Source organism: Tamandua tetradactyla, chromosome 26 (assembly GCF_023851605.1).
Source record: "Tamandua tetradactyla isolate mTamTet1 chromosome 26, mTamTet1.pri, whole genome shotgun sequence".
NCBI lineage: Eukaryota > Metazoa > Chordata > Mammalia > Pilosa > Myrmecophagidae > Tamandua > Tamandua tetradactyla.
In genome coordinates this window covers 45,925,342-45,945,151 of record NC_135352.1, presented here as the reverse complement: position 1 = coordinate 45,945,151, position 19,810 = coordinate 45,925,342, and the positions used below count along the sequence as shown (strand labels likewise).

Sequence of the window (19,810 nt, the reverse complement as noted above, 5' to 3'; positions counted from 1 at the left end):
AAAAATGGATGCTATGGCTATACTTGTATTTTTACTCATTATAACACTGCAAGAAAATTAAATGAATATGTAAAAGAGCTGGGCTTTACTCAGGGAAATAAAGGCATTGGACAATTAAAGTAAAAGTACCATGAACTCACTTACATACGCAAAGTAAAGTGAATTTTCATTTATTTTTATTAGGCTGCACCTTAAGAAATTATTTTTTTGTAGTTCCAAAATTTTTAATCTCATCCAGTCCAACCTAACATGTGTGTGTGTGCTCACCAATTTGGCATGGGGGTGGCCCTTCTGGCTAACGTAAGAGCTGGCTTGTCTGGACATCCCCACGAGCTTTAATGTTTCATCTGCTGTGCTGGGAAACACGTTGTATCTACAGCTCTGTTCAAGAGAATGCTGAATTTTTAGATTATTTAAGGATCCGAAGAACTGACAAAAAGTCTTGTTCTAGCATCCATTCTCCATGCGGTATCTTCACCCCAACCAGTTCCGTGCCAGCTCAGATTAAACTCTTAGAGTCATTCACCCATTTCTTAATCTATAAAGTTAAAATTGAGCCCGGGTCTGCTGCATGGCAGGCGAGAACTACGCCTGCTGAGCCACTGTGGCCTCCCTGGGCATAAGTTTTGAAAATCATTTTGCTAGGAACTATGTACTCAATTCTCAAATAATCTTTTATTAAACAAAGCAAGCTTTCTGATGTTTCCAGATAGAAAAGTAGCAATGGACCATTGTTATAATTATATTAACAACTTAAACGTCATTGATGATACAGATCCATCCAAACAGACCTACTTCAAGTGTAATATCAATAATAGTAAATATTGAAAGAAATAGCTATTGGGTTTAGACACTCTTATTTGCACAACCACAAAAATAGAGAGAAAACACTATTCTCCACACTGTGCTTCAGCTCTGCTGGTACGTTTTCTACACTGAACTTGAGATTTGTGGATTAAGCCTAAGGAAGGTGTCCGGCTACTCGAAATGCAGCGACCTCACTGTCCGGGATGCTGGCTAGGCTACGGCCATCCCCTGTCCAGGGACCGTGGACCTGGAGCTCAGGGAGAGATGGGGACGAGTTGGCAGGGAGCTTTCTCTCCTCACGGGCTGGGGGCCCCAGGGGTGGACGAGGGCATGGATGGGTGAAAGACCCTGTAAAGACCCCGAGTCCCTGGCCCTGCAGACCCCGGTGGGGGTCACTATCGATCCAGTGCCCCCACCCCTCGAGGCGAGTGAAGGAGCCAGGGCCGTCTAAGGGACACAGGGAGAAGGAAGCGTCCCCCAAGGGCCAGGGAGGAGCTGCGGCCTTGCGATGGGGTAAGGCAGAGGCAGCTAAGTCAGACCGCGTCCCACCCCCAGGGATGGGCTGGGCAGAGGGAGCCCCCTGAGCAGCCAAAGGAAAACACCCCAGCGAAGGATGAGCGGCCCGAGACACGCGGTACAGTTACGACCCGAGCGATAAAAGAAGGAATGCGACATTCACTCACACAGGGCAAGGACATCTAACAACACACCCATAAAGGGGTACAAAGTACTTTCCTGAGCTGAACAATATAATTTCCCTTCTAAACAATCCCACGGATGAACTGTAGGTGCTGACTGCTCTGCTGCTTACCAAGTTAGTGGTCTAGACAAGCAAGGGAGAGAAACGTGTCAAAACCGAAGAGGCTGTGCAAAGGTGGGCACGATGAGTCAACCGAGTCCCTTTTCCTGTGAGACAGGTAGAGCTTGGTGGCTCCTGTCGGGAACTTTACATCTGAATGTGACCCTGCTGTAGCTGTGCAGTCACCAAGTCCCTAAAGGAGCAAAAGCGTTTTCCAAGGTGAAAAAATAAAAGGAGTCTCATATGCATTCCTGAGTGACACATGGTTTAACGAAAATACTTGAGAAAAGGTATCCAATGAACTAAAGACACACGTAATATGGGAGATGAATTACTGGTAGATTGACACACTGGCATATGTCAATTATGTATACTGTAGGTCCTGACACGTACATCAATGATAAATATCCCGGGAGAGTCTTGGGCACACTCAGCAGCCTTCCCTCCCTCCAGTCCTGGTCTGCTCACGCCTTTCCTTTGTCCACAGGTTATTCAGTGTTTCCTTCACAGCCCGGGAGAGATGCTGTATCTAACGGAAGGGTCTGATGCACCTTGAACCCCAAACCAGAAACACGCAGCACTGCTCATAAGGGAGGGACCTGTGCACAGAGCTGACCTGCCTTTAGCTCCCAGGATATAAACGCGCACTCTCCGGGCATGCAGGGCAGGGGTCTCTCCTCCCCCACAGCGATGCGAGGCAGGCAGAGCTGCCATGCAGATACCAGACCCAAGCATTTGACCTCCCGAGACCAGCTCTGATGGCACATCTGCCCCTTCCGTCTTCACCGTCCAAGCCCTGTGAGTACTAAGAGGTCACCTGCTGACCGTGTCTGTCCCTGGTCTGTGCACCCACACCGCACTAGAGCTACTCACTTCACAGAGCTCTGGCAGCGAGCCAGGCGCCCAGGGAAGGACAGGGCGGCTTGATCTGGGGCCATTCTTTCCATTGATCTTGCGTCCCTTTTATTCAGGAGCGTCTTGGCCACCCAGAGCTCATGGCTTTGGGGGAAAGAGAACCCCTGGCTCCACTGAGGGGTCAGTCTGCCATCCAGGCCACTAGAGGTGCTGAGAAGCGATGACCAGCTGGACATGGGGCCTGCTGCCTCCACTCTGGGGAGGGGCGTGATAAATGGGGCTCTGAGGACATGTCCATGCATGGCAGAGAGCGGGGAGCTGCTTCCATGCTGAGGCCAGCGAGGTTGGGGCTCCCCCACCCAGGACCCCTTCCCTGGGTCATGGCCTCATACCTGTGCTCACGCAGGACGAGGCGTGTCCACACTCAGCCCACCCAGACTGACCTCGAGGCTGGACACTAGGCAGGTGCTATGAGAACTGAAGATGGGGGCATGGAGGTGAAAGCGAGGTGGGAGGCTTTGCAGAGTAGAGGACGGGGGATGTGAAAGGCAGGTGTGGGCAGAGCCTGGAGAGCGCCTCCTCCTGTGATGTCCCGACATCACAGGGAGGGCCATGCAGGTGTCCAGCGCCATCCCCAGCAAACGCCTCCTCAGTCAGAGCTAAAAGAGGAAGGGGTGGGGGGCGGGAGGGGCGGCAGGCGCTGCAGCCGCAGCCTCCATTTGACCGGCTCCTTTGGGGACTCGGTGACCTCCCCTGAGCCCCAGCTGGGCCGGGGCGGCCGCGGTCACACAGGGAGGTGCATGTTGGTGCGTGGCTGTCCCAACCCACCGGAAGGACTGAGCCCTCAGCAAACCCCTACTTCACTGCGGGACACTCACGGTTCTGTTAGAAAGGGCCTCCTGCAGGGGCAATGGCCTGGCTAGCCAATCCCAGGCTGTCCTGGGAAACACAGCTGAGCAGGTTCATGACACCCGCCCGGCTGGGTGCAGGGGTCCCTGCGCTGGGCTCCTTCCCCGGGGGTCCCTCCGCTGGGCTCCTTCCCCCGGAGGCCCCTGCGCTGGGCTCCTTCCCCCGGAGGCCCCTGCGCTGGGCTCCTTCCCCCGGAGGCCCCTGCGCTGGGCTCCTTCCCCCGGAGGCCCCTGCGCTGGGCTCCTTCCCCCGGAGGCCCCTGCGCTGGGCTCCTTCCCCCGGAGGCCCCTGCGCTGGGCTCCTTCCCCCGGAGGCCCCTGCGCTGGGCTCCTTCCCCCGGAGGCCCCTGCGCTGGGCTCCTTCCCCCGGAGGCCCCTGCGCTGGGCTCCTTCCCCCGGAGGCCCCTGCGCTGGGCTCCTTCCCCCGGAGGCCCCTGCGCTGGGCTCCTTCCCCCGGAGGCCCCTGCGCTGGGCTCCTTCCCCCGGAGGCCCCTGCGCTGGGCTCCTTCCCCCGGAGGCCCCTGCGCTGGGCTCCTTCCCCGGGGGTCCCTGCGCTGGGCTCCTTCCCCGGGGGTCCCTGCGCTGGGCTCCTTCCCCGGGGGTCCCTGCGCTGGGCTCCTTCCCCCGGAGGTCCCTGCGCTGGGCTCCTTCCCCATGGTGAGGACTCCTCTCTTAGGCTCCTTGGCTGACTCGCATATGGGTGCCAGCTTATCCCTCACCTCTGTATTCTCCTGGCACCCCTATATCAGGTGACATGGGAAGCAGGTACTTTCCCCTGGAGGGCGGAGAAGGTGCAGACGCTGCAAAATGTAAAAGCAGTTCTTCCAGCCCCCTGCCTCAAGGACCTTTAAAGCCTGGCTCTTCATCCAATCCCAGGCATCCACCGCCCAGCCGATGCTGACTGACCCCTCTGAGAGGAGCAGGACGCAACAGGACCCTGGGTTTTTGGACCTAGAAATTTGAAGACATGGCCCTGCGGTACTCCCCTTTGACAGGCAACATGTGGCATGCTCTTGGGCTTTGGCAGAAATAGAAAGGGTCACTGGGAGCTAGAGGTCATCCCGAGACCAGAAATCCCCATCATGTCCTCAACGCCCACCCAGGCAGTGGCCAGCAGCAAACCCCACCCAGTGGAAAAAGAGTAAATTCAGGATTGTGTGAGTCTGGATTCCTGGGAGTGATGTGCTTGCAGGGTGGGTGTGCCAAGTGACCCCTCGATGCTGACCCTGCTGTGACACTAGTTGAGGGTCCGTCCTTCCTTCCCTGCATCGGAGCTTAGGGACCATGACTCAAGCATGTCCTGCTAGAGGTTCAGCACTGCTTCCCTGATGGACCAGCCACGCTGCAGCCATGTGGTGTCCGCTGGGCAGCAATTACTGCTCCCCTTGTCTCAGGCAGACTGTACCCCACCTGCGGCCCTAGAAAAACTGCCCAATGGGATGAACTCGGAGCAGTTCTCTCAGCCCTGGAACACTCAGTCCCAAGCACTCCATGTTCGCTAACCACTTCGCCATCTGCTCAGTTTCATGGAGGGAACACAAGCAGAGAATCCAAGGTTCCTGGTGTGGGGAAGCAGCCTTTGGAGCAGGTGGCATCGTGAGAAGGCACCGTCCTGTCGTTTCTATTGCAGGGCATGGCAAGGGGAGCATCATGCGGACATCACGGGAATCACCCAGCAGATAAGGGTGATTTGCACAGTGGAGCTGGAGATCCTCATGGGAGAGGCAGGGGATGGGCCCTGCCTGGGGGGTGAGGACAGTGAATTGTCCTTGGTGTCGTCCAGGAAATGGCTGTATTTCTCATGGCCGCTTCCACCACTGGGTGGACCCACCACCAGACTGGACACGGGAATCCTGACACCATGACATTAAGCATCCAGGAACACGGAGCAGCTCTTCCTTGAAAAGAGCCCTAACCTGCCGTTTATCAATACAAGACATGCCAACCACAAGCCAGCACCCAAAGATGACATCGAGGACGTATTGCAGAGGGTCCACATGGGCTGGCCCTGGCACGTGGACTCAGCCCTCTCCTGCATCCCAAGGTACGTCCTAGTCTCCGGTTGCAGTGACACCTATTCAGGTCTCAGCCTTGCCTTTCGCGTCTGTCCTGCAGATTCAGGGCCTGCAGAGGGTATGGCGGAAAAGTGGATCGCCACCCTTCGTGTACCCAGACGCTGTCTCTACTGACCAACAACCCCACCTCACTGCACGATCCGCCCAGTGATGGCCACACACAGAATTAGGTGGACTGTCCATGTCACCACCCTGACAAGCATCATGGAAAACCCGAACAGCCACTGGAGAAAGGAGCTCTGCACCCACACCCTGACAACGCTCTCAGTAGGTGGACTGTCCTTTATACCTGGGCCCTTGAAGCTAAATTCAGCAGTTCCCCAAAGGGAACTGCAGTCTTTTCCCCCTTCCTAGGAAGGGAGGTCCTATAAAGAGGAGGGCAGGGAGCAAGCCAGGCTTTGCTTCTGTCCACCTTACCCCCATCAAGACGAGGACTGACCCTGAAAGGGGCACCAAGGACACAAGACCTGGGAATCTCCTCTGCCCCCACACTCAGGGGATCACCCCACTTTTTACCCCGTTATATGCCCCCACAATTCCCGGGATGGTGGGAGGTCAGGGGTGCCAGGCAGAGGTGAGGGGGGACAGAGGTGGGCCCAGAAGTGCTAACACACTTGGGGTGACGATCCAGTGGGCTGGACCACTGTGCCGGACTCATGCACTTGTGGGAGACGCCTACCCTGGTGCCCGCAGGCCCCTGGGGAGTGTGGGAAAGGCTCTCGGGTCAGCGAGAAAGAGGCGGGATCACATCACAGGGCAGGACGCAGACAGACAGGTGGCCTTAGAGGGAAAAGAGAAATTTCCGCCAGTAGGCAGAGAAAGTGTCTCGCAAGGGACGTGGCTGCACGGCCACCACGTCAGGACTAGACACTGCTTCCCCATAAGGTTTTGTACAGATTTGGCCCAGAACAACCTGGAAAGAAAACGCCTTCTTCCACCTGGCAAAGGCCCTCGTGGGCAGGTCAGCGGATCTGCCATCTCAGTCCTGACCACCCGGCAGGATGCAGCGGTTCCTGCTCTAAGGAAACCGGCCCACGGCCCACTCCTCTTTACGCTGGTGTCCCTGAGAGGTCCAGTGACTCTGTGGGGGTGGGCTGTGCCCCTCCGAGGGTCACCCTCCTCTGTGGAGGAAGGAAACCCTGCTGGCTGTGCTGTTCCTAGCAGAGGCCGCCGGGGAGCCACGCGGCATTGCACCTTCAGGTCTGGTCCTCACCACTCGGAGGCTTCTCCCTGGACCGCTCCACTCAGCTTAGTGTCCTGAGCAGGTCGTGAATTACCTGGCGGTGGCCATGGTTCTGACGTCCCCTCTTTCGGCAGACCGGCTGGGAGTAGGCGCCAGTGAACCCACGGTGTGCGATCTGTCACCTGCCACGGCTGTGCCGCTGGGGACACGGCAGGGGTCCCTCAGGCTCAGCCGAGCCCACGAGGCTCCAGCGAACGGAGAGCTTGGAGAGCCCTGCTTGAACTTGCCCCCAGCCCAGCGAGGGGGCGGGTGCGCGGCTGCCGACACCTCTGGCTACACGGGGGTCCACACCTCAGGGGAGGAGGAACGGGAGCCTGCTGCGCCCGCTGGCTGCGGAGTGTCCAGGCAGATCCCACTGGACCTCCCCAGGGGCTCTGGGGCGGGAAGGTGGGGGAATGGACGCAGTTCCTCTAGGAAGCCTGACCACATGCTTGGAGCGAGGGGGAGCTCCAGACCTCTGCCGACCCGGCATCACCACGGCTGGAAGGTCCGACCCATCTCTGTGTCCGTGACTCTGGTGGAAGAAGGGCTCATGTGGAAGCTGATGGGAGGAGGGGCCAGGTCTGGTCCAGAGGCCAAGGGTGGACTGCTGGGGGAGTTCCGGACACACCTGCGGCCTCTCCAGCCCGGCCTGCCCCTCTGTGCTTTTGTGTGCGGCTGTCACATTGCACTTCTGTTTTGGAGCGTCACTAGGTCTAAGGAAGTCCGGCAACCTTACCTTACACCCTAAGCTGAGAACAAACAGCCCTGGCACCCTTTGGGGAAAGGAAGACTGCACAGGCGTGCCTGATGCACACTGTTTAATCTCAGTACCTGGACTACCTCTCCCAGCCCGGCCGCAGGTGCAAGTACCTGGTCTCGGGCAGAACGGGCATCCTCCCCTCTCCCAGGACACTGGTCACTCTCCTGCTTGCATGGGCCCTCTGCACAGTGAAACAATAAGGTGGACATACGCCTGAGCCTGTGTTCCCAGGACCCCACAGTATATTATAAATTATATAAAATAATTCAGAGCTAAATCCAAATCCATAAGGAGAGACTGTTTGGTGATGTGAAAAATAACAGATATTCAACTTTGAAGAAGAGACATTCTGAAAGGGAAATCGTAAAATTAGTTTAGGTTCAGTCAAAATATTTGGAACAAATGAGCTCAGAGGGAAGAAAGATTAAGTTTTCCTAAATGTCAGCTAGGTGCAGCGGGAGAAAAGGTAAGAGTTTAGGGAATGGAGAAATAAAAGTGTTCTAAAGATCTCATTTTTTGGTGGTGGAGGTGAGTGTTCTAAGGGAAGAGAACACCTCGGTTGGTGAAAAAAGTATGTCTGCATGAAAGAACTACTTTCATATACTGTTTTCAAATAATAGTAAAGGAACTGTGCTGTGTCCTCAAAGAAAAGAAAACAAATGAAGTGGAAAATTAAGGCATAAGACCCAAATCAATTGGAATGATGAGAAACAGGATGAGAATAGCCAAATTAAAGGAAAAAAGAAAAAGAAAAGAAAAGAAGTTATACATGTGAAATAATATTTAATGTTTAATATCAAGTATATCTACTGTTATATTAAACATGAATGGGCTGAATTGAATTGTCTCACTGAATGCCATAGATTATTATGTTGAAATAAAATTTAAAACCATACAATGGGTGTTTAAAAGGAAAGATACTTAATTCTAAGTGACAAAGAAAAATTGAATAAAATATGACCAAGGATATGAAACAAACATAATACAGTTTAAATTGGGAGTGGCAAAAAAACTGTGAGATAAATGTAAAAGGAACACTTGATGCTAAAAAGCATTAAGTAGGATACAGTATAACCAAAAAAATAAATAAATAAAAACCAGCATGAAGAAGCAAAATGTATTAATGGATAGAAAAGACATAAATCAATATATTCTGAAAACAGATCACACATAAAACAGAAATCACTAAAAGTGCTAGAGGGCCCGATTAAATAGAACGTTGATGGAACCATCAACATGCCTTTCTCAGGACTAAACACATAATAAACAAGATCTATGGGAGCTGCTGGCGGGTTGGTTTGCTCACTGCATGTGATGGAGTCAGGGAAGCACAAACGGAGGTGAAGAGACCTGCAGAACTGGGGAGCCAGCCATTTCTTACATTTGCTGTGGTCTCATCTCTTTGTAGACAGCTTCCTTTTGGAAATGATCTTGTTGGCCTCTGAATCCTTTACGCAATATAAATGACCCTACGACTCCCTTTCTCCTTTTCTCTCCAAAGTTATTCAAACTCCCAGGTGCCTCATGTAATTAACCCACTCATAAGAGAGTCTCACAATATTACTTGCAAGTAAAAGTTAGAAAGGAAAATGATATTCATAAAGGTGAATAATTTGCCCGGCACTGTGCTGAGAGCTCTGCACAGTGTCCTGCTTCCCGTGGACACATCTGGGAGACGCCATCAGCCTGAGCTCCCGCTCAGGGGAGAGACCGGGAGAGCCAGCAGTCAGCACGGTCAGGACAAGTACTGGACGGACCTTAAGCCTGAACTCCAACCCAGACGAGAGCTGGAGGGTCAGGAATAAACACGGTCAAGGGCGAGGATTGGGAGGGGGGGGAGTGGATGTGAACTAAGAACAAACACACAAAAACGTGGCTGCCGCAACTGGTTGAAATCTAAGCATAAGGGTCTGGAAAAGAGCACTGATACCTGTGCTTTCCCAATCTGGTGGGAAATATACTTACTTATCATTTCTATTAAACATGATCAGGCTGAGAGGCACTGAAAGATTTATATCTGCTCAAAATGGGATCAATAATTCTGCAGAAACCCTAAGGACTCCCACAGCAAAGGGAAACACAGATTTCTTTCTGACATACTTTAAAAAAATAGGGTCTGTTCACAATCATCACACCTATCAAATACTATCCTTGTGTTCAAGTATGATGGCTTAATTATTCCTGCTTATAAAACTCTTTATGAACTTAAATGAGATTCATAACTGGAAAAGTTTGGGATTTATGCAATTCCTGGACGAGAAGAACACGACTGAACTGTTTCAGGAGAAATTACAGTGACTGTGTGATCTCAACCACTGACTTGGTCAGCAGCTGCCCTTCAGGGACTGCGGGGGAGAATGCACGGATACGCCCACGGGAGCAGTAAGGGTCAGCACGTGGGGCTCCCGCCGGCAGTGCCGAGGACTGGGGGGGAGAATGCACGGACACGTCCACGGGAGCAGTAGGGTCAGCACGCGGGGCTCCCGCCGGCAGCGCTGAGGACTGCGGGGGAGAATGCACGGGCACGCCCACGGGAGCAGTAGGGTCAGCACGCAGGGCTCCTGCCGGCAGTGCCGAGGACTGCGGGGGAGAATGCACGGGCACGCCCACGGGAGCAGTAGGGTCAGCACGCGGGGCTCCCACCAGCAGCTCTGAGGGGCCGTGCAGGGCGCCCGCAAGACCTCTTGCATCTCAGAGCAAAGGCTTCGACCACCGACAGCTCCCGAAACTGCAGCACATGCTTCAACATCCCTTCACGTGCCTTAAGTATAGAATGAATATGTTCCCACAAATGGAAATAAAGGAAAAGAAAGATTTCATACAATTATTCAAAAGAAGTGCCCTAATTTAATTTGCATTTCTATTTCTAAAGAATTAAAACAAATAGGAGGAATAATACAGATGATGAAAGAATCATTTAAGAATCATGTTACTCTCATCTTCTGTGTTATATGAACTTGATTTGCAGCATGCCATTGAACTTGATTTGCAGCATGCCATTGAAAATATTCTTTCTTGTCTGTTCATCCCTTTTACAGTCATACTGTGGTTGGATCAGAAAAGACGTGTCTTCAAAAAATTGTGAGAAGGCTAACATTTTGGGTTCAGTGGTGTTCTCTAAAGATCTAAGTACTCCAAAATTCGTGCCTTTATTTCCTGCATTCTCTTACTCTTGACCACTTCTATCAGTACAGCTGAAAAGTATTCCTGCTATTTTGATTCAACTAAATGCTAAATACCAATTGGGGTGACATTTCCTTTTCTAAAGTAGCCCCAAATGCTTCGTTTCCTTGCAAACTAGGACGCATGCTGTTGCAACCAATAAGGGTATTTGAGTCACGCTTTCGGCATTACGTAAACCACACACTTAGAAGCGGTGATTTTATTCTAAACGATCTGCTGCAGACGCAGTCTCCTATCGCAGGCACTAGCGCGCCTTAGGTACGGGGTCTTACTGCTCCTCTCGGGCCGCAGGAACGCCTTCGTCTTCCTGGTCTGGCTGCCGCGCTCGTGGAGGGCCTTGAACCAGCCCCGCAGGCTGCTGGCCACTTCCCGGAACTCCAGGTCGCTGCACGCTGCAGACAAAGGAGACAGACAAACCCGGGGCAGCGATTTAGCATCAAATCAGCGCCACTTCACCAGGGAGTGCAACGCCCGAAATGTAACAATGAGCAGGAAAAGAATGATGAATAACTGTTACGGCACCCTAAGACTTAAAATAGGGTGATCCAAGTATAATGGCATGCCGGGTGATGATAACTCTGTTCTCATCATAACAGTGATGATATATATAATCATCATCACTGTAATCATCATCATCTACAATCTAATGATTATTAGAATTGTACTTCTATTTCTCACTGGAATGCAACACTTGATTGAGAGCCCATCATACGTATTGAGTAATAATATATACTTTGGACACAGTAATATGGTGGATCCTATAGAGAAATAAAGGATTGAAAATCCAAAATGAGTACTTCTGCATTTATTATTGGCTAAATCTATAACAGTATGCTCTTTTTAAAATTCTGTATTAGAATGCACAATACATGTAGAAATGCTCCAATACAAATATACGATATTACTATTTGGCTTAATCCCATATATTAGTTAAACACAGAAAAGGAAGAGCTATATCATTTGATTTTAAGAAATACTGTAAAATATTTAAGAAAATATATTCATGACGTAAAAAATCAGTTTTTACCATGTTTTGATATTTGGAACTTACATTCCTCTTTTTTAAAAAAAAAATATTTTATTTGCCGACGTGTGTGTGTGCATATGTCTGACTAATGCTAAATATAACAAGTCAAATTCAGTAATTTGAGCCAAAAACATTCTGAAAATATAAAAAACAACCAATTTACAGACTTAAGACTTGTGTGTTGCAAATGCATAATTTCCTCGACTGATAAGTTTCACTTACTAATACTCTCCTTCCTCACTTTATTAAAAATAAATTAAAAAATGATAGAGTAGGTTACATTACATTTAATATATATTATATGCATTATAATATCAGGTATATGACCTAAACAGCTGAAAGCACGGACTTGTGCACACACTTGTGCCCCGGTGTATTATTCACGATAGCCGTGCTGGTTGAAGCGTCCTGTACCCCAGGACAGACCACGTTACCCTAATTCAGCATGGTGGGCTCTGGCCTGCTACCAGTGGGGCTTTAGGTCAGGCTGCTTCAGTTGAGGTGTAACCCAGCCCTTTCATGGCAGGTCTTAACCCCTCATGGCAGTCCCTCAGGAAGACAAAAGGCCACAGAAGCCCAGAGAGCCCGGAGAGAAACACCAGAGAGGGCTGGGGCAGAAAGCTCTGGAGGAGCCTGAGAGACCCCAGAGAGGAGGCCGCTGGAGCCAGAGCTGAAGGCAGTGAGACCCAGGAGCCACCAGAGCAGCAGACACCAGCCATGCTCCTTCCCACGAGGCAGAGGTGTCCCAGATGCTGGCAGCCTTTCTTCAGAGGAGGTATTGTGCTGTTGATGCCTTCACTGCGACATTTTCATGGTCTAAGAACTGCAAATTTCCAGTTAATAAATCCCCATTGTAAAAGCCAACCAATTTCTGGTATATTGCACTGTGGAGGCTTTAGTAAACCAAACCAATAGTGAAAGGGTGAAAGCAAATTGAGTGCCCATTAATATGTGAACTGATAAACAAAATGACGTATGTCATAAAATGGAATATTATTCAGGTGTAAAATGTACTATGTTGGTACACACTACAATATGGGTGGTCCTTGAGGACCCCATGTAAGCCTAACACAAAAGGACAAATAGTGCATGTTTTCTCTTATACGAAATTCTTAGAAAAGGCACGTCATAGAGATAGAAAGCAGAATAGTGGTTACCAGGGATTTTGTGAGGGAAGAATGAGGAGCTCTTGCTAAATGAGTATTAGTTTTGGTTTGGGATGAAGAAAACAGTCTGGGAATAGTGGTGAAATTATGCAATTTTGTCAATGTACTTGATATCAACAAATTGTCCATTTAAAATGGTTAAAATATTTTTGTTATGCATGTTTTACAACTAAAAACAAGTAAATTAGTTATATTTAAAAATGTACTTCCTTGAATCCAGTAAATTCGATGAGCCACACTAGCAAATTATCATGACATTCTAGAAAATGAGTCAAGATCCCCTTCCATTGAGGCGTGTGACTAAAACTCTCATACACAAAGATAAAGACTAAGAATGCCTTCAGATTTTTAACAGAAACATTAGGAAGGAGAAAGAGGGTAAGTAACTTCAGATAGCCAGCTGAAATGCTATAACCAGAAATATCAGGTGGGAGAGTAAACGAAAAGATGTTCAAATGTCCACTTAGCCTTTCATCAGGAAGCCACTGGAAGATGGACAAAACAGAGAGAACTCCAGAAAAGAGGAAGGAAGGCCGTGATGCAGGAGACGAAAGATTTAGGAGGATGTGCGGGGAATTCATTATATAGTAAAGGGGAATCCCAGAAGGCATGCTGTGTAGAGGCATGTGATGGGGAGTTTCATGTGTCAGCCTGGCCAGGTCTTGGTGTCAAGTGATGTGGTCAAGCAAGCACTGGCCTGATTGCAACCATGACGACATTTCAGGGACTTATCAGTAAGTTGATTGCAGTTATGCCTGTTTACTTCTAAAATCAACTGAGGAGACTGTCTCCAATAGTGATTAAGTCTCAGACAATCAGTTGAAGGCTTTAGAAAGACAAGTGATGAATTTAAGCAGTCAGAAGGGAGAATTTCCATCTCTTGTTCCAACAACCAGCTTTTCCTAGAGAGTTAATTGAAAACCCTCATCGGAGTTCCCAGTTTATAGTCTGCCCTATGGAATTTGGGCTTAGGAATTCCCACAATCACATGAGGCAGTTCTTATAAAAATCTCTTAGTATTTACAGGTATCTCCAGTCGGTTCTGTTTCCCTAGAGAATGCTGACACATCCAAAGCAAATGAAGTGAGCTTGAAAATCCTTGGCCAAGGACAGAGAAATGTAAAAAATTCATTGTCAGACTTTCATCCAAGGAAAACAATAAACTATAATGAAAATAAAAGAAACCTCACTATTAATGATAAGATCCACAATAGATGGGACTATATATAAAAAATAAGATGATAGAAGTTGATAAATAGCATGTTTCTAGGTGAATGTTTACACTCTAGCATGGTATCTCAGTTTAAATAAACATTTTGACAAGCGTTTACCAATCCTCATAAACTCTATGTTGAAGAAAGTGAAATCGGCCTATGTAAGAGAAATAGATGCTTATATATTTATCACATATTTTTAGGAGGATAAACACTAAGCAGATAAAACTGAATGTCTTTGGTTAAAGGAGCTGGAGAGCTGGGGAAAGGTGTAGCTTGTGTGAGATAATCTTATTTTTACTTTCAATTGCAATTTATTTTTCTTTATTTTCAACTGTGTGCTATACAGATGCATTAATTTTAAAAAATAAATGAAAATCTTAAAAATCCTGTAACAATTCATTGCAAATATATCTACCCTTTCACAGCAACTCAGTTGAAAATTTATCAAACAATTATGAATCTAAACAGATTCATTTAAATTATGCAATGATATTTATTCAACCTTGCTATAAGAACAAGTTTGTTAACATCAAAACTGTCCAGCAGCAGTGGCTGGGGTATGTTATTTAAGTACATACCTCCAACAGAGCCCGTGAGCCACGGATAAACTGAAGAAACACATTAAATCCTGATATCAAACTATGTCAGGTTTCATATAGAAAAGTATATTTAGAATGCATGTAAAGGGATGAAAAATGCATTTGATTATGTGTAACTAAAATACCTCAAGAAATATAAATAAGGGATTGACACATTTACCTCTGCAGATGGAACTGTGCAGCAGGATATAGGATGGTAGGAGACTTTCCACTATATTATATTTATACTCTTAAAAGCTAAAGCATATGGGGGCAGGGCAAGATGGTGGTGTAGGGAGATGCGGAATGCAGCTCATCCTCTAGGCCACCGTCTGGAACAGCTGTCTGGGGACTTGTGGGGTGGAGCACACACCATACACCAGTCTGGAAGGGGTGGGAAGGCCATGATCACAGCACAAAGCTAAGTAAAGAATCCCAAAGTGTGCAGGCTGGCACCCTTCCCCCTGGCACAGCAGGCTGTTCGGGTCACATCCCTGTGGGAAAACGAAGCAGTCTCTATTAGGAACAAGGCAAGGAGAGCCCAAGCAAGCTCCAATTTTGGATTTAATTAACACATTCAGACAGCTGAAAACAAGCTCCAAGCACAGATACACCCAGAGCAAAAAAAGGCTGTGACCCAAGAAAAGGGGCACATAGAGCTGAGTATGAACTGAGGCTCTTGATTGGTGAACATGGGGAGCTGGGGACCAGCTCTGAAAAGGATTTCTTAAAAACTATTTTAGTAGCCTATTAAAATAGTCTCAGGCATTTTCAATTATCAATACTGACCCAGGCAAGGGTAGATTTAAGGGATCTCTGGGAGACAAAGTAACTAATTAGGGGAAGAAGAAATTTCCTAAATACCACATCTTCTCCATGAAAAGGGGTGGGCAGGACCCAGCACAAGTGGGGCCTTCTGTCAGAGAATCCAGACCACATGGGCTCGAAAACAGAAACAGTTTAAGATCCCTTCTATCCCAACCTCTGTCTCAACCACACCACTGGAATGAGGGTCTGCTGAGAATTAAAGGCTCTGCATAACTTAATGCCAGTGGGGAGCTATGAGCTGAAAAACCACCTTCTGGGCAGGACAAGAAAAGCACAGAGTCTAGAGGCTCCACAGGAAAGTGAGACGACCTGCTGGTCTCACGCTCAGAGAAACTGATACCGATCACACCCTCCTCCTGAGACCTGGGCCTGTCATGGCTTGAAAAATCTGCTTAAGGTAGAGCGTTATGTGGGAAGACACTCCCCACAACAAGTACATGTCTGTATATATATGTTCATATATGCAGAGCAAGAAACAGAAATACAACAGCTGAAAAATTCTGTTCACTTCAACAGAAGCTATACTAGAGGTCCAGAATATGTTGAATTGAATGTCAATGAACAGGTAAGACATAGCCAATAAACAATAAAAGCTTAAGTAAAAGAGTGAAAATGACCTGCAGAATACACTAATCAATGAAATGAGATGCCCAGACACCAGCAAAAAATCATGAATCATACCAGGAAGAACAGAGATATGGTGCAGGCAAAGTAACAACTAACACCTCCAATGAGATACAGGAGATAAAATAACTAATTGGAAGTGTTCAAACAAATCCTCTAATGCAAATCAAAAATCAAATCAATGGGTGAAGGAAAATATGGAAAAAGTGAAGGAGGATATAAAGAAGACACTGTGTGAAGATACAGAAGAACTCAAAAGCTTGAAAAAAATGGCAGAACTTATGGAAATGAAAGACACAATAGAAGAGATGAAAAACACAGTGGAGACACACAACAGTGATTGAAGAGTCAGAGGAAAGGATCAGTGAACTAGAGATCAGGATATCTGAAATCCTACACACAAAAGCACAGATAGGGAAAAGAATGGAAAAACATGAACAGGGAGTTGAATGAAAATCTGAAACATGCAAATATACATGTTGTGGGTGTTCCCGAAGCAGAAGAGAAGGGGAAAAGGGCAGAGAGAGTAATGGAGGAAATAATCACTGGAAATTTCCTATCTCTTATGAAATGCATAAAATTACAGATCCAAGAACTGCAGCGCACCCCAAACAGAATAGATCTGAACAAACCCACCCCAAGACACTTACTAATCAGATTGTAAAACATCAAAGCAAAGAGAGAATTCTGTAAGCAGCAAGAGAAAAGTGACCCATCCCATAAAAGGGAAGGTCAGTAAGACAATATGTGGATTTTCCAGCAGAAACCATGCAAGAAGGCAGAGGTATGGTATACTCAAGATAGTGAAAAAGAAAAACTATCTATTACAATCATGAACTCAATATCTACAAAACTTTCCTTCAAAAATAAGAGAGAGTTTAAAATATTTTCAGACAAAGAGACACTGAGAGAATTTATGAACCAGAAACCCACTTTATAAGAAGTACTAAAAGGAACACTACAAACATATAGAAAAAGGCAGGAGAAAGATTTGGAAAACAGTGTAGAAATGAAGACTAGCAGGAACTGTAAAAAGAGAGAAAAAATAAGATATAATATATAACATCCTAGAGTCAAAATGGTAGAAGATGTACTGCTTTTAAACTAATAACATTAAAAGTTAATGGATTAAATTCCATAATCAAAAGACAAAGACTAGAAAAACAGATTAAGAAACAGGACCTACTATATGCTGTCTAGAACAGACTAACTTTAGAACCAAGAATAAAAACAGGTTGAAAGTGAAAGGCTGGAAAAAGATATTTTATATAAACTACAACCAGAAAAGAGTGGGGGTAGCTATATTAATATCAGAGAAGTTATACTTCAAATGCAAAACAATTAAAAGAGACAAAAAAGGACACTATATATTGATTAAAGGGGCAATTCATCAAAAAGACATAAAATTCATAAATATTTACGTACTGAGCCAAAGTGTCCCAAAATACATGATCCAAACAATGACAACACTGAAAGGAGAAGTAGACACCTGCACATTAATGGTTGGAGACTTCAGCACACTACTCTCATCAATGGATAGAGCATTTGAACAGAGGATCAGTAAGGAAACAGATTTTGAATTGTATGGTAAATGAACTAGACTTAACAGAACATTACACCCCACAGTGGCAAGATACACATTTTTCACAAGTGCTCATAGGTCACTCTAAAGGATAGACCACAGGTGGGTCATAAAGCAAGTCTCAATACATTTAAAAAGAAAGAAATACAAAACACTTTCTCAGATTACAATGGAGTGAAGTTGGAAATCAATAACAGTCAGAAGGCTGGAAAATTCTCAAGCACATGGAGGCCAAACAACACCCTGTTAAACAAACCAGTGGATAAAGGAAAAAATTACAAGAGAAATCAGTAAATATCTCAAGGCAAATGAAAACACAATATATGAAAATTAAAGTATGTGAATGCGTGACCTAGTTTAAACAAACATTTAAAAATGAATTTAAATCCCCTTTTCCTTTATCCATTTTATGTTTTATTGTTATTGTTGTTATTCCTACAAACAAAATCCAGCACAGAGCAATCTTACTCAATAAGATATTTAATTAAAAATTAAAATTAAAAAATAAAACTTTGAATGGATTGATACAATGTATTTTATTATGTTAGTTCATGGAAATTTAGTGATACAGAGTTATACATATATATATATATATTATATATAATATACATATATAATGGAATGATTGTTAAATTGCATGATTATTTAGTAACTTATGATTTTAAAAATAGCATTTTTAAAAGTTTTCCCAAATGTGAGTCTTCATGTAGCCTTACTTTATATAATATTTTACCTTAAGTTTCCATATGGCTTTATGCATTTATTATAATGGAATATTTTAGGAACAAAACTCTTGTGGCAGTAACGAGGATAATAACGATAACAGCAGCAACACTGCATCCTTATGGTTATGAGGACTTTCCATATACTGACACATGTAGTCATTTTCACAACTCTAAGTGGTATATACAACTAACGCTCCAATATAAAAGTGTAGGAAACTGACACATGGGGAGCTGAAGAAATTTCTCAAGTCAGACCAATAAGTAGCAGAACCAAGTTTTGAATCCCGAAAGTTAGACTTCGAGTTCCAAGGTCTCAATCTCTATAGGAAATCACCTCTGTAGTCTCAGAGGGAATTACCACAGCAGCATGTTTCAGTGTAGGACAAACAATTCAAGAATTGTTTCACTCAAAGCTCTAAACTTCCCCTTCATTCCATTAAATGATGATTATAGTGATGTGATATGATCATCTCGGCAGATATGTACGTCCTTAGCAAAACACATTTTTAGAAGGCAGTAACACAAAACCTATATTAGCTATCTCATTTTACTTGAATGGAATTGTGTATCTTCAATCCCCATGCTTAAAGACAATTAAAACCTTATCACAGAGATCTATTGAGCCACAAGCTACAGTATATGCCTGTACAGAATCTGCAGACATCCTCCAAGGACCCATGACAGAGGTTACTCCATAGGGTAGATTTCATTATGCTTGTTTTCTTTAGAAAGACCACAATGACGCCATTATTATTAGCATTATCATGAGGAAAACTGTCCTTGTCGCTCACAAAAATGGGAATACGTAGCTCATATAATTTTGAAATATAGCATTATTTATAGGATGCCAGTACTACTTTCCTGGCTACCAAATTCTTTGTAACAGACAAAGCAGAGACGACCTGATGTTCACATGACCTGAGCTCTCCTCCCACGGCTGTTTAAAAGCTGTTGCTGATTTACTACAGTTCTTTAACAGAAGTCAATTAATGGCATTTCTTCATATCTACCAACAATTATGCTATAGAGATTTTTTTCTAGAAACAATAGCTTGCGTTTATACCGCATGACATGATTTTAATAAGGTTTCATACTGGATTTTAATATTGTGTCTCAGAGGTTAGGGAAAGGATTAGTATCTTTATTTTATTTATACTTGCAGGAAAATAGGACAAAAAAGTTAAATGACTGCCCTAAATTTTATAGCTGGTTGTGAACTAGGACAGTGCTTAGTACTTATAGATCTAATTATATTTCTAGGCAGGAATAGAAAGCAGAATAATAAATTACCATAACAAAATAAATATATTTTTAAATTAGATTTGAATAAATAAAAAGCTATGCCTTAATACAAGGATATTCACTTGTGAAAAAGTTACTAGTAATAATAGCATGGTGTTATGTAAAGCAGTAAGCAGAAAAGGAAGTGCTCTGGAAATTAGAAAAATACA

The 19,810-nt window shown here is 45.8% G+C and overlaps 1 protein-coding gene across 1 annotated transcript in view; it reads right to left on the bottom strand.

The window, feature by feature from the left end:
* SPOCK3 (SPARC (osteonectin), cwcv and kazal like domains proteoglycan 3) overlaps positions 1-19,810 on the bottom strand; it is a 398,330-nt gene that overhangs the window by 19,589 nt on the left and 358,931 nt on the right. The window contains exon 7 of the mRNA XM_077144397.1: positions 10,885-11,004. Coding sequence (XP_077000512.1) covers positions 10,885-11,004 — 120 coding nt within the window. The remainder of the gene's footprint in view (positions 1-10,884; positions 11,005-19,810) is intronic.